Raw genomic sequence first — 15,858 nt, forward strand, 5'->3', positions numbered from 1 at the left:
GCTGGGGTGGAGAGTTGCTGAGAGTGGCCAGCCACCAGGACAAGTTAAAGCCTGGGAAGCTGGAATGATGGAATTGAAGAGCCAACTCTCCCCACCCACCCCCACCTTGGCCACCGTGACTCAGAGAAGACTGGAAAGGACTCTGGGCTTGTGGAGAAGAACTGAATAGAGAAGCTGGGTGTCTCCATTCAGTCTCAGCACTCAAGCCAGTGCTGGTGGCTCATGCCTGTAATCCTAGTTACTCAGGAGGCTGAGATGTGAGGCTCACAGTTCAGTGCTAGCCCAGACTCAGCAGTCATTTTCAGTGAGTCCTGATTCACTCCCATTCCTTCCTGGGACCTCTGCAGTGCAGGGCCCATGCCCAACAAGTGACGGGCTGGGAAGTATGGACTGGATGCAAAGAAGAAGCCAAAGCCTGAGACACACAGACAACCACTTGTAGGTTGGGGTGAAGTCCCTCCATACCTTTATTCTGAGCTGGGTTGTCAATGTTGAAGTGTCCATTCCATACGACTGTCAGTTCCACGGGCAGGTTGTTAATCTCCATCCCTTCATAGGAATACTGCAGCCAGGATGGGACAGAGGAGGAGAGGAGGAAGTTGGTCATGAAGAATTCTAAGGATGCCCATGTGCCCAGTCTCGGGCCCTCAAGGGCACACAGGGCTAAGGACTGACTAAGACTATGTGGGTACCGCCATACCTGTGTACATATGGATATGTATGTGCACATGTATATGTGGGAAAGGGAAGTAGAGGGCATGGGAGACAAAGCGGGGAGTGGGCCAGGCCTCCACAGCATCCCTGAGTGGCAACAGACCTGTGTGACCACACACTTGTGTGGAGGCTGGTTTAGTGAGCAGAGTGAGTAGCTTTCACTGTCCATAGGTCTCTGTGAGGAGCCTGCTCACAGAAGACTGTTCCCGCCCTGCTTGGCTTTCCCCATAAAACTTAGTGGAAGGAAGAATCATGTTTCTTCCTAACCACTTCAAGAGAGCTCACTGTGGGGCCCTACCAGCCCCATACTTACTGGCATTTTCCTCATTTCTAGGAAACATGCAGGTCTTGGCTTTCCCACAGACCTCGAGAGGGCTTATCTTCTGCCAGCTAGGGGAAACGGTTGCATAGAATATGCATGAAGGGGCCATGCCCTGGAGGAGATGGGAGGTTGTGGGTGAGAGAGAAGAGGACAGCCAAGAGCTTAGAGTAAGAAGTGAGCCACTTGACCCCCAAAGACAAGCCTGGGAACCCAGGCAGAACTCAAAAGCTATTCACTGCCCCGAGTCACAGCTTCTTAGCACACTGCTGCCCTTGGGTACCAGGGATGTTTGTGATGTTCCTCTGCCTGGCTCTCCTTAGGGTCTGTTGCTCCCACCCCGGCTAAGTCCTGAGGATAGAAAGTGGGGAGAAAGGTGGGGTGCTGGTTTGGGGAGACCTTAGGTTGATCAGCCTCCAGGCTGCCTTGGATAGCAGTACTTCTCAGCACTCAGGGCTAGTGAGCAGAGCCTCTTTTGGAGGCTGGGCTTTAGTTCTAATGTCTACCTGGTGATTTCCTTACTTTCCATCAAACTGTCCCATCAGTGGGAGAGAGGAATAGAATTGGGATGGATTTTTCTCTACAGGAGGGCAAGAGGGCTAGCGAGTCATTGAAAAGATGCATCCAGGGGACTTGGTGGGTGTGAAGTTGTACTGGCAAAGGTAATGGGCTCTTTGAGCTGAGCCCAGAGGTACAATTTGATGGGGCTGGGCTGTGAGGGTGTTGACAGACAGCAAAGAGAAATGGCTATGGATGGGAGAGGCAGGTGTCTCTCCTCGGACCATAGGCTCTGGAGAGAATCTCTCCTCTCAGTAGAAATGTAGCCTGCTCATAAAAGTTTCTCAAAGAGATAGTATGATCTTCAGTCTAAAAATCTCCCCGAGTCCCCGAAATTACAGAATGAGTCCCAATGTGAGCATGCCATGATGTCCCAAACAGTAACATGGGTAGGATCTGTGTCCAGGCATCTTTGTGTCTAACTATTTTAATCTACTACTTGGCAACATATGCCAGGCCAGGAAGCCTCAGTCGGAGTTTCTCTATCATAGCTTGCAGGGTGCCAGCTACACACTCATAGGCTCCTTCTTGTGACAGGTGCATCTGGGCCCACATGATAAAGCAAAGTCCCTTAGTATCAAGGTGGAGGTGTAGCTTCTAGAGCCCTACACCAGACTTGCTGGATTTGACTCTTGGAAGATGGCGAGTACTTTGAAAGAGCTCCTCTGGCATTCTGGTTGGAGAATCTTCACACTCACAAGCATGGAGGCAGGGGCTGGCCCAGGGGAGATAGAAGTCTGTGAAATCATCAGACCTCCCTTCCTCGTGTGAGAGAAAAAGCCAGGATACTTGTAGGTTTCCTTCCCCGACTCTTCTTCCCACCCTTCATTTCTTCCTCTTCAAAGGCCCAAGTAAGGGAGAGATGGCCAAAACCTCAGTCAGGCTCCTGGCCAGAGGGCTATGAGTGGGGCTGGCTGTTCCAACAACCCAGGCTGAGCACCATCTGACCACTGGAGTCAATGCTGGGGACCGGCTTGGCCTCGGCAGGGATGCTACAGTGGCTAAGTCAGGCTTGGAGCCCAGCTTCAATCCCTGAGGCCTGGTCTGGTTGGGATCCAAGAGAGGTAGCAGAGGTAGCAGGTGATGACTAGAGGGGAATTAGCCAACTATTACCAGGAGCTTCAGGACCCTCACTACACACACAGAGTATAGTGCCTGTCAACAGTCTCAGATGCTTAATATTTTTCTTTGTGTGCCAGTACTGGGACTTGAACTCAGGGTTTTGCATTCTTACTTGGCTTTTTCACTCAAAGGGGCTGCTCTATCGCTTAAGCCACACCTCCACCTTGGATTTTTGCTAATTTATTGGCAATAAAAGTCTCATTGGGCTGGGAATGTGGCTTAGTGGTAAAGTGCTTGCCTAGCATGCATGAAGTCCTGGGTTTGATTCCTTAGTACCATATATATAGAAAAAGCCAGAAGTGGTGCTGTGGCTCAAGTGGTAGAGTGTTAGGCTTGAGCAAAAGAAGCTCAGGAACAGTGCCCAAGGCCCGAGTTCTAGACTTTCTGCCTGGATTGGCTTCAAATCTCAGTCCTCAATTCTCAGTCTTCTGAGTAGCTTGATTATAGACATGAGCCACCAGCACCCAGACTCCCAAATATTATTGTGTATTTCAATCTGTGTACACACCTGGGAGTGCTCTGTGAAATTCTGTTTGTGTCGCCTGTGTTTATAGTTACGTGAAATAATAATAGCATGTACTGCGTGCTTCTCTGTTTCTGTGCCAGACACTGAGGTACACATGGGCCTTGTGCATATGACAGTGTTTGTGTGTTCTACTGCGTGCACATGTGTGAGTGCATTTTCTATTTTTAAAAAAATCTGGAAATAAAAACATCTTACATGATCAGATATACTGAGCATTGCTTCCCCTCCCCCTCATTCCCCGGATCACAATTCTGAAATATTGTGCAAATCATTAACCCCAGGTGTGCCTACACCCCTCCTATTAAGGTTTTTAAGTCCCTGTGTCCATACACTCTCCCTTGGCAGATAACCAAAATCCGCAGGAGGGAGTGCGCTTAGCAGGGCTCTCTCCTCCTCACACAGTTGGGCAGCCTGGACAACTGGCTCCCATCCCCCCAGGCTATCCCCATCCGGCTTCACTTAGCATTTATATAGCTCCCTGTAATCAGCAGGCAGTTAAGCTTAGAGCTGGGCAGAATGTGTTACAGGTTCCTGGAGGCCAGGAGGTTAAGTGTCTCAATCAAGGTCTGGCACACCACTGGCTGGGCTAATGGATGATTTTACCCGTCACCTCTAGGAAGTGTGACTCACCGCCTGTATTCCTTCGAAGGCAGACAAGACCCCTGAAGCATTGCGATACTCTTGCCTCTGAGTATTTCTTTGTCCTGGGCTCTGAGAATTCTGCTGGAAAGTTCTAGTATATGGATCAACAAGCTGGTGCAGTCTAATGCTACACACGCGAGGCGAAGCGAGCCTGAGCAGGGTATGTAGCCCTAGGACTTCAGAGGGCTCAATGGCCTGGCTCTCAGCTGTGCTTCAGGGACAAAATCTCTTGCTAATTTCCACTCCATCTCTGTTTTGCACATGGAAAAGTACTTGAGGAACATGTGGGGCTGGCATGAGACCCTGGCAGCTGGGCCTGGCACCCCAGGCCGGCACGACCAACACTGCAGCCAGCCAATGCCCTTTGCGGCCCAGTCCCTTGCGTGACTGCCAGCCTGACAGGAGGTTGTGGACTCTATTATTAGCAGTACTTGACATTTTGCTGGCGCCTTGGTCTAAAGTAGGCCATGTACCCCTAGTGGCTCCTCTCTGTGGTTGCCTGACCCACCCTCTTCTCCTCCCTCTGCCCCCTGGGGCTGCAGCCATTGGTCCAGGGCCTAGACCCCAAAGAGTGGGGCTAGAAAGCAATGTCATCTGCACATCTAGACCCTCCTTTCTCTGTTCTCCTCTGAGATCTCTCTCACTAACCTCCTAAAGCCACCCTGACCCAGGGGTTTTCTGTTGGAACCTCCTCCTGGTACTTCCAGATTGTTCATGGACTTAGAAAACAAAACTATCTTTTTGTATTACCCTCTCTGAGGCTGACCAAAGTGCATGCTCTGTCTGGTCAGAGCTTCAGCAAACACCAAAGCTAGATATAAAGTGCTCCATTGCATATATTGGATATAAAGTGTGTGTGTGTGTGTGTGTGTGTGTGTGTGTGTGTGTGTGTGTATGTGTGCGATTGCCTCTGAGCCCTTCTGCTAACAGGACTGAAAAGATAGACAAAAAGATTGAAAAGACACTTAAGACTGAACCCTAGAGATGGCTGGGCCCTAAGGAAATGCCCCTTGGAGCAGATGTTCATTGAGGTGCTTCTAGATGCCAGTAACAGGCATGCTAACCCCTGGATCCGTGTGGTGCCCAAAGGCCTTGGAGGACCTGAGTCACAGAGCCCCCTTTTATGGGGCACAGACATAGGTATCTGGACTGGTCAAACTCAATTTCCCCATGTCTAATTCTACCTGATGTCACCTAGTTTTCTATAACTATCAGGGGCAAGGCTAATAAAGGGGACATTTTTCTAAGTAAGTCACTTGGTGACATGGCATTCTAATGGATACTAGCATAACTCTGGGGTCTTACTGTTCCCTGTGCAAAGTTCTCTTAGGGAATGCTGGGTGTGGTGGGGGGGGGTAGTCCATTGCAACCAGTGTCTAATTTTCACAGTAAATAGAACAGCTGTGGGGCCTTCTGGCCTCCTAGAATCTAAGTTAAGTCTCCAGGGCATGGAGGGAACTCCAGTCAAGGGTTTTAAAGGACTAACACAGGCCATTATGTCTGAGTCAGGGTGCTTTGTAATAGTCATGCCCCTCTTTCTAGGAACTGAGACCATGGACTCTTTCTTTCCTTTCAATGCTTCTTGGGTCCCCAGGACTGCTTCTCCCAGGAAATGGGGTTATTTTTTTTTTTTTACCATGTTCTGAAATCTCCACCCAAAACTGCCAAGTCAAATGTGTTAGGCCCAGACTTCCTTTCCATTGAGACCTTCTTGGTTAAGGACAAATCACTTGAGCCAAGCCTTTAGGGCTGGTCTGCTTTGGCCTCAAAATTTATAAGGAAGCAGGAGGTGTTTAATATACCCTTTGCTTGCAGGTTTAATCTAGAACACTGCAGGAATCTGGGGAAAAAACATAGCTTGGCTGACAGGGAAGATGGGGGAGGTGTACATGAGAAGCTAGGGAGGTGCATTTAGGGTTTCCAGAGGGTGAGAGCAAGGACCAAGTCCATCTCTGCAAGGCTGAGCAAACTTTGGCAAGTGTGTGGCCCTCATTAATCTGTTTCCCCCTGGACTATATCCTGTAGGGAAAATGAGGTGTTTCCATGCAATCCTTTGTCTGGCTCCATATCATGCCACCAAGTACAATCACTGCATATAAATACCTATAGCCACTTACAGAATGAACGGGAAACGCTGAGACACAGGAGATGGCTGTGAATATGGCCTGGCCTGTCACTACTAGGTGACCTTGGGTAACTCTCACCTTCTGCATGAGAGTAGGTTACCCCCAAATCAAATGGGAACTATACTTACTTTTGTGGCCCCTGCTAAGGCTTGCATAGGAATCTAGTTTTATACTGATTACATTCTGGTCTTAAACAAGGTTCTCAAAGCTGAGAAGGGTGGCTTATATCTTTAATACCAGCTACTTTGGAGGCAGAAATCAGGAAGGCTACTGCTCCAGGCCAGTCCAGGCAAAAAGTTAGTGAAACTTCATCTCAACCAATATAAGCTAGATGTGATGTTTCTCATCTATCATTCTGGATACTTGGGAGGCCATAGATAGGACTAGAGTCTGAGGCCAGCTTTTGTGGGGGAGATGGTAGAGGGAAGAAAGTGATACCCTACACGAAAATAATTTAAAGGGAAAAGGGCTGGATACATGGCTTTAATGGTAGAGTGCTTGACTAGCAAGTGTGTGGTCCTGCATTCAAATCTCAGTACTGCCTTACAAACCTGGCTGAGGCCCTGACTCTGGGCCTCTATCTTCTCTTTTGCACTGTAAAGAACCATTTACTTTCTCATTGCTTGAATGTGTTTTCAATGGATAGATCTAATGCTGGCTTCTAGGGAGCTGGGTGCAGAGAACTGAGCCCAGAGAGACTGGTAGAGACTAGAGATGTGGCTGGAAAGCATCAAGATGAGGAGAGGAGCCAGCTGGCCCAGAAAGGGGATACAGAGTTAGGGACACTGTATGTTTCATAGAATTTGGGTGGACTGCTGTGGGCAGCATTGGGGCTGCTGACCTCTTACTGGTGGGACTTGGAGGTACTATGGGCATTTCTAAACACTAAGCAGGTTCAAGTTGATTTAAGCAGCACATTCCTGGCCATTTTCCACTAGATCAAGGATTAAATCCCCTTTGCTAACACTTAGTTTGTTCAAGGACTTCTTGATGGGGACATAGCTTCTATGTACATTTGGAGGCAGTGGTGGGCTTTTGTGGGCTCTGATGAGGCACTGGGAAACAAGGCCTAGGGTTTCCAAAGCAGCTCTCAGGAAAGAAGACAGACAGGATTGCTCATGGAGACCAGCTTCCTATAAATATACTGGTCTGCTATATACCCGTGGCTCATGTCTGTCATCCTAGCTACTCAAGAGGTTAAGTTCTGAGGATCATGGCTTGAGGCCAGTCTGGAAAGACAAATCTGAGATGCACTTATCTCCAACTAACCAGCAAAATGCTGAAGTGGAAGTCTAGCACATGTGGTTGATCACCAACCTTGAGCAAAACCAAACAAGCAAAAAAACCAAACAAACAACTAAGCAAGAGGTTGAGGCACTGAGTTGAAGCCCCAGTATCAGCACAACCAATAAAAAACAAAAAAGATATCTGATTGCAAGAGACCTCAGAGTTCTGATGCCATCTCTCCAAGTCTTGGATAGAGGAGCCGCTTCCCCAAATGGCTACAACCAGAGTCTGACCCTTGCTGGCCTTTGTGGCCTGAGCTTAGTGGGTGTGAAGGGGCTGGGCTGGACAAGCAGGGTAGGAAGGAATCAGGTAGGCTGAGAACAAAGTGGATATGTAGGTATCAGGAGAGCCCTGCTGAGCTGAGCTGAGCAGGCTACAGGAGGTGGATAGGGGGAACTCACGGAGGTATTTTGACACTGCACACTGGAGCTGTTGAAGCGCAGGGCAGGCACCCTCTGCTCACTGCCTTGGATATTCAGGATGCATTCATAGCCTCGCTGCCCAGACTGTGGCTGTGGGAGGTTCTTGGCCTTCAGAGTGATGGGTTTGATCACCTCCACGGGCACCAGGATCTTGTCCACTCGCAGAAGCTGAGGGCAGTCCTGGAGACAGAGGGCACAACTCAGGTTGGAACGCTGCAAAGGCAAAGGGACAGGAACCTCTGCAGACATTATGGAGCTATGTGCCCAGATGGACTTCTTGGGCCCATCTGGCACTGGCTGTAGGGAAGTAATGGGACCAAGAAATCCCAGGTCCTGGAATTAGTGTCTTGAGGCTGCTTCTTGTGGAGTCTGGCCTCAGCTTCTTTGGAATGGTGTTAATACCCTCTGTACTAGATTCTCTGGCACATCTGTGGGCCCCTCCTGGTACTCCTCCTGTCCAGTAGGCTGACCTTCTTGCCTGGAAGTCCTGTTCCATTAGGGACGGATGGTCCCTTTTCCTGCCAAATTCTAGGCAGCCAAAAATCCAGACAGATGGGCCTCCTCAGAAGCTCTACAGGGAGGCAAAAGCCTGGGCCTCCATTCTGCCTCTGTGGTCCATGAGTCTAGACCACAGATGGAGAGGCTTGAGGACCTCCTGAACACCAACTGAGTCTGGCATTGAGGAGTGTTCTGGAATAATCTCTAGTGACCTTTTTCCATCTAGATACTTGAGACTGAACCCGAGAGATGGCCGGGTCCTAAGGAAATGCCCCTTGGAGCAGATGTTCACTGAGGTGCTTCTAGATGCCAGTAACAGGCATGCTAACCCCTGGATCGGTGTGGTGCTCAGAGGCCCTTGGAGGACCTGAGTCACAGAGCCCCTTTATATGGGGCACGGACATAGGTATCTGGAGTGGTCAAATTCAAAGTCAAAGACATCGGTGGTATCTAAAGGGAGTGCAAGGTAGAGAGCTGTTTCAAGGGTAGATTTTAGTTGGGAGTAGGGGGGATGGTCACACAATAATGTGTATGAACTTAAAGCCACATTGCTTTACCATTTTACCACTTCACACACACATACACACAACATACATGTTGCATATGCGTGCATGCATTTTTACCATAATTCAAACCCAACAATCAAAATAAAAACAGAGAAGCAGCAGAGAGGCAGGCCAGCATGAGGAGCCAAGGCCAATGACACATACCCCAGCCTTGACCTTGGCTTGACCTTGTGGCTCCAGGGCTCTAAAGAGGCAGGTCTCTGGAAATCTTGTCTAGTTATGAAGAGCATTCGTAGCTCCCTTCAAATTCCTTTCCTAACTACTACCGAGTCCCCGTGCTCAAACAAAATGGGAATGTTGGACCTCACTAAGAGAGAGCAACACCATGGAAAGGTTGATGGTCAAGTTGAAGTGGGAAGTGTGTGATGCTGGAGAGTCATGGGCCACAACTCTATGAAAGGTGGAAAGTTGTGAGCCTCAGGGCCCAGGCTACTGAACCTCTGTTGGGGCATCGGCTTGGCATTGAGGGGAGCGGTCCTGAGAGACCGCCCCCTTCTCCCGCCCTGGGGCTGCATGGCTGTTAGCCACTCCTATCTTTTCCTCCCAGTCTGGAACTGGAAAGGCGGCCCAAACCAGCCCCGCCTCCCGTCTGGCTCGGAGCACATGGATATCATAACGGCGCTGAGCGGAGCCCAAGGGGGTGGTTCTGTGGGCTGTGATCTCCTCGGGAAGTTCTGTGACATCACTGGACAGCTCATCAGCCTATCGTTAATATCCAGTTAGTCCCTCCTCTTCCTGCCGCCATTACTGTCATATAAACCCCTCCCCTGAGTAAAACCGGTGGAATTCCCAGAAGTTTTCCCCAGACGCTTGCGCATGTCCCGTGTCTTTCTTTAAGTGGAGAGGCGCCTCGCGACTATGCACACCCCAAGGTTATCACAAGTAGACCTCACTCCAGCTTTGCCACTTGCGGGACAGGCGGCTTAAGCGTGAGGGTAAAAGGGGACTACACAGGAGGTAATAAGGCCCTACATACCTCATTCCACTCTTCTCTCTGCCAGAGCCCTGGGTAGCCTCTGTTTCTGGGTGCTGGGACTGTGAATCCACATGGAACAATAACAAGGAAGCAATGGTATGCCTCACCCCTATCTCCTTTGCCAAGATGTTTCCACCTTTGATCTTGCACTGGAGGTATAATCCTTTAACCAACCTAATGGACTCCTCTATATTGCAAAAAAGAAACTGAGGCAAGGAGTTAAAAATAATGATTCAGTGTCAGCAGATGCACTGCCAGCTGCATAGTCCTTCCTCCCTTTCATGAAAGAGCAGGTTCCCACCAGTGGTCAGAACACCTCAGGATGGGGTGGTTGGTGAGTCAGGACTTCCAAGGCAAAGTGTAAATTCCTCCTAAATGGGGCTGGAACCTAGATGCGGTGCTGGACTGTCTCAACCCCAGTTGTTTCCTGAAAGATTTTCACTGAGGCTTATCAAGAGAGTTCTAATGAGTCTTGATTAACAGTGGCCCCATAAAGACCTAGTTTGCATATAAAAAGATTGGTGTCTCCACTAGTAAGTTCATTAATAATAATTGGAGTGGCCTTAAACTGGGTTGGGCATATAATTTTTCTAGGCAGTGCTGATGATTGACCTCGGTGCCCTTCTGATTGAAATGTAAAATGGCAATTTTCCCTTGGGCAACAAGGCATGAAGAGACCCTCTCCACCGCCCAGCCCCTTCCTCCCACCCCATTATCCCAGATTCTGACCTGCTTCCTACTGAGATTCTAGGTGCCAAACCACCTACACATTAGAAACTCCTTGGAAATCTGAAAGGTCCATATTCCTCTCTGCCAGTCCTGGGGCTTGAATTCAGGTCTTGGGTGCTGACTCTGAGCTTACCTGCCCAAGACTAGTGTTTTACCACTTGAGCCACACCACCACGTCCAGTTGTTGTTTTGTTTTCTGAGTAGCTTCATGGAGATAAGTTTATTGAACTTGCCTGCCCAGGCTGGCTGTAAACCACAGTCCTCAGATGTCAGCCTCCCGAGTAGCTAGGATTATAGATAGGAATCACCAGCATCCAGCTCTGAGGCTCTGCTTCATGGTCTAGAGTCTCAGGGTCCCCTAGACCTGGGATCTCACAGAACTGAGAGCAAGTAGTCTTCCACCCGGTTCAGAACTGTCACTGTTTGGCCTAGCTCTAAGTGAAGATGTCAGTTCTTCTTCCAACCATACCTTCTGAGGACTCCATGGACAAGCCAGTACAAAGCATCTGGCCGAGAGTGAGCAAACATTCAGCAGACGTTTATCTCTTCTTTGTCAATTCCCAGTTCAGGCTATAGTCTTGTCCCTCATCTGTTCCCCATTCCCATCTCACATCCAAAGGACTCAACCCCCTAGTTCCTGCCTCTGTGCTTTTTCTAGAACCACCCCAGTTTCGGCTGTCAGTTTATTTCAGCCTTCTAGGCTTCATGTCTTACACTGTTTGACTAATTCAGTACTTCCAAGTGCCCCACAGTCAAGGCAGGAAGGGAGATTTGAGCTCTGTCCAATGCTCCCCTAATGGAACTGCTCAGTTCTGGGAGGTGATATCCTAAGACCACCATCCTAATGCACCATGATGGCCACACATTTACAAGCTCCAGCCAACCATGTGGTCTTGAGCATGCCTCTCAAACTCTGGGTCTCTTCATTCATATAGGAAGAGATTGGTTTAGATTAGATGCCTTTAATGGTCCCTGGGATATTGTGAAGCACTAATACATATGCATATGTAATATTGTACATATATAAGTGGGACATATATATGCATATATACATATACATATATATATACACACACATATACATATCCCAAATTCTTGGCAAAGAGCTTCTAAAACACACAGAATTTCCCAAATGATCTGAATATATTTTGATATTTATAATAAGCCCAATTTTAACCTTACTTGAATTTATGCTAATGAAATGGCTTTTGGATGATAGGCAACAAACCATGTGATTTGAGGGTCTTCCTCACTCTCTGGGGAAAAGAGAAGGCCTAAAAAATTGAGTTCAAGCCGGGAGCTGGTGGCTCAGGCCTGTAAGCTACTCAGGAGACTGAGATCTAAGGATCGAGGTTCAAAGCCAGCCTGGGCAGGAAAGTTCATGAGACTCTTATCTCCAATTAGCCAGAAGTGGCGCTGTGGCTCAAATGGTAGAGTGCCAGCCTTGAGCTGAAAAGCTCAGGGATAGCACTCAGGCCCAGAGTTCAACCCCATAACTGACAAAAAAAAAAAAAAAAAAGTTCAAATACTAATTGCTAATGAGTGAGTCAGTCATGCGTAGGTAGAGGAATCTCATAAAACATGTATATTCCAAGAGTTTCCTAGTTGGAGAACAGATAGAGGTGCCAGATGAGGATGTCCCTGGACAGCCAGGAGAGCTTGGCTCCCTTTCCCACACATCTTATTCTATAGACTTTCCCTTCACTGTTCATTGGTACCCTTTGTAGTAGCTTTAAAGGAATGTGTCTCCTTGAGTTTTGTGGCCCAGCATAATAGTGTCACACTGCACTCAGTTACAGGCTATCTAAGTTTTATCCTCAGAGGAATGAAGAATAGCTTGGTATGGGAAAAATGACCGCACACATGGTGTCACAAGTGTGAAGTGTCAAGAACAGCTTATTCTTCCTACAGTACCATTTCTGTTATTAGCCCAATAGGTGACCTGAAATGAAGCTCAGTTTTCCCATCTTTAAAATGAGAATAACAATACCTTCTCAATTAGTTCAAAGAGTAGTGGTCAAAATACGAATCAAGTAAGTGAATACCGAAGGGCTAGGGCAGTGCAGGGGCTTTGTGAAGAAGGTAGGTCTCCTGGAAGTGGTTATTTGCCTATCAGTAGGGAAACACTTTAATATTTCAGTAACTGGTATTTTGTATCCTGGCCTGGTCCTACTGCTGGGTACTGGCTATGGTAGACAGTGTGCCCTACTCTTATGATTGTAGTTAATGTGGTTAACTTGGTACAGGGATTTTAATCCATTGTACATTCTACCACCTTCTATCACCTTATACATACTTTCCCAAGTATTATCGTGTTTTATAATGCAACATATATTATGGTTACCATGTTTCAGTGAAGATGATTCAGTTGCAGTAACCTCACTCCGTATTCACACTGAAGATGAACACAATATTTTTTTTCATCTGATCATCTTTTCTCTAGCGATGATTATCTAGCCCCCATACAGATTTCCTCCCAAACATACTGCCCTTCTCTTTTCAAAGCAGATATTTCTCTGAACTATCATTTGAAAGGACCAGTTCTTGGAGGATGAAAAATACCTGTACTTAATAAGATTATTTGGAGACAGATGCATGCAATAAGAACCAGTCTCCCTTGGAGACTGTTTTGCCTGTGGCTACATTCTGCAGTTGGAAGAACAGAAAGAGGTTGAGGTGGCACAGTGGCTTGAGGCAGAAGCAAACATTTAATGGCTTGGAATTCAGGAGGTGGATCTAGCTGACTCCAGGTCAACCATCTAGCCCCATGCACATTCTGGTTTCCACTTAAATACATACAAAATGAAGACAGCACAGCTAATTGCAGAGGGCATGAACACAAAGCCAGATATGAAAGCAAGAAAGACGCCTTTCCATCTACCGTGTCCAACATGTCAGTGTCTGCTTTCGATGAGGCTTCATTGCATATTTAAATAATTGAACAAGGACATAACAAATGCTGCCTGGCTGGGAGAGAAAAGGGTTTCTTCCTTCAGAGCTAGTATTGCCTGGGGAAGGGGGTGGTAGGCCCATGGATTTACAGCCCCCTAGTGTGTTTACAAGAGGAGAGCTCTAATTCTCCCAGTTGTTATAGCAAAATGGGGGTAGGGGGAGATGCAAAAGCTCAGCAGGACCAGGGGAGAAGCTAAGGAACAAGTGACTTGCAAATTACATCCCCCCTTATCCCTACCCTCCCATGTCACCTTAGGCTTCAGTCAATAACAAAGAGGAGCCAGCCCTAACCCTAACCAACCCTCAAATTTACACTTACCTTCTCAGATGCACGGTGCCAATACAAAAATGTAATGCATCATATATTTTCTTGCTGTTCCCCAAGTTTATAATACCATTAGTGTGATCTATGGCGGGCTGGTTTATGGAGAGAGCAAAGTAATAATACAGAAAGGAAATACCCATAACCCTAAGGGGGCGGGGCAGAGGAGATTGATGGAAAGTGCAGTTGTCTGGGGAAATGGCAACCCAGTAATTGAATATGTGAAGGAGGAGGTGGTGCTGGGCTTGGCGTTTTTGAGCCCTATTTGGCTTTGTTTTCTCAAAGGAAGGGGAAGAACATGGCAGGGGTGATTTTGTTCCCTGGAATCTTGGGAATGGCTCTCCTAAAGGAAGGGAAGCAGGGCCAATGGAATGAGGCTAGGGTTCTGGCTGATTTCCTTCTAGAGTCCACTTTGGTATAAATGCCTGTGGGTCTGTCCCTGACCCTGAGGATGAGGCTTGTTTGGGCACCAGTTCCAATCAACAGTCCAGACAGAGTCTTCACTTCCAATTCTGCAGTGGCAGTCCAAGAGTGAACTTGATTCTTGGAACATCAGAGTTCACAATACTTGTCTTGATGCTGGACATCTCCGAGAAGTCAAAGTAGTAGAGGACTGGGGGAGAAACTTGCATGCACAGCTTTGCAAATCCAATAGAATTCATGTATCCTACAACCGTTCTCTGGAGTAAGCAGGCTGGTTAGACTTCAAGAGGAGTGGTGCTGCTAGAAACCTCTGAGTGTTTGTACATCTGTGGATGTGGACTAGATGTACGTAGCCTTCCCTTTCAGTTTAGATGAGAAATAATAGCAAAATTTTCCATCAAGGACAAACTCTCCTCGATGGTTTTATTTTTTTTCACGGAAGTTCATCTTTGTTCCCCAAGAATCAGAACCAGAATAGCTGTGCCGGCTGGATAGAGTATTCAGGTGGGATTATGGAGGAGCCAGGAACCTCAAAGCCATATGGGGCCCCGTGGCTCTTCCAGTTCTGTTACACAGCTGCCCAGTGAAAAGCCTTTCTGGGGGATGGCAGGAAGCCTCAGCCAACACTGGGAGAGCAGGATAGAGAGTGAGAAGACACTGCTAGCCCACTTTGATTTTGCTTCGCCTCTCCTTTTCTATCTGGTGCCTAGGTTCTGGCAGCTGATCTGAGGATCTGTGGTTGTTATCACAATACCATCATTCGTTGGAACTAAATCATTCCTTGTAACTGGAATATAGTTACTATAAACGACATATGTTCTTGGGCATTCTATTTCTAACAATTATAATTATGCTAGAATACTTGCTGTTCATGTAACAACAATGATCTACCAGTTCTCCATTCCAGACCAATAACCCTGCCTGAACATGCTCTTTGTTCAGGAAATAGACAAAATAATAAAGGAGGTAATTCAACATCCCTGGTAGAAGTCAACAAAGCCAGTGTTGAAACTGGAAGATGCACTGATGAAAGCATTCCTGGGGATACAAGATGGTGGTGGGGAGATGAGAAGCCACCTGGCAGCCTCACACTTGGCTTGTTACAAAAGGACCCTGTCTCCGCCCTCCCCCCACCCCCTTTAGAAGGTAAAGACAAATGATAACTGAGGGACCTGCAGAGAAATTTCTGAGCACTGGGTGTCACCTGCATGCCAAGAAGGTCCAAAGGAGCTGCAGGCCCAGGACTGAAGGGAATCAACCCGTGAGGTACAATTTGTAACTGTTAGCCTTCACTGGGCACTCACCCTATATGGGCACTTCTTGGGCATGGATTTCTCTTCTGTGCCCACTGACAACTACTGAAATTTAGAGATCACATAGGCTGGTAGTGTCATTTTATGCATGTTTAAATACAGATTTACAGACCTCAATGGGCAGTCACATGACAGCTGCTGTGGTTTGCATCTAGAATGTTTCCCAATCACCCATGTATCTAAGTCTTGCTCCCCAACATGGCACTATTGGCAAGTGGTGGTAGGAATTTTAAGAGGTAGGTTCTATTGGCAGGCCTTAGGTCATTGAGGGCATGCCCTCAAAGAGGTTTGTGGGATCTCTCTCTCTCTCTCTCTCTTTCTGTTCACCATGAGGTAAAGAGTTGCTGTACCACACAGGGTAAA

General features: G+C 47.6%; 1 protein-coding gene across 1 annotated transcript in view; it reads right to left on the minus strand.

Moving 5' to 3' along the window:
• The window catches only part of Plxna4 (plexin A4), a 416,125-nt gene that overhangs the window by 62,819 nt on the left and 337,448 nt on the right, over window positions 1-15,858 (minus strand). The window contains exons 10-11 of the mRNA XM_048340243.1: window positions 7,696-7,896; window positions 466-562 (exon numbers count right to left, since the gene is read on the minus strand). Of these exons, the coding sequence (XP_048196200.1) occupies window positions 466-562; window positions 7,696-7,896 (298 nt within the window). The remainder of the gene's footprint in view (window positions 1-465; window positions 563-7,695; window positions 7,897-15,858) is intronic.

Source organism: Perognathus longimembris, chromosome 2, assembly GCF_023159225.1.
Source record: "Perognathus longimembris pacificus isolate PPM17 chromosome 2, ASM2315922v1, whole genome shotgun sequence".
In the NCBI taxonomy this organism is placed as follows: domain Eukaryota; kingdom Metazoa; phylum Chordata; class Mammalia; order Rodentia; family Heteromyidae; genus Perognathus; species Perognathus longimembris.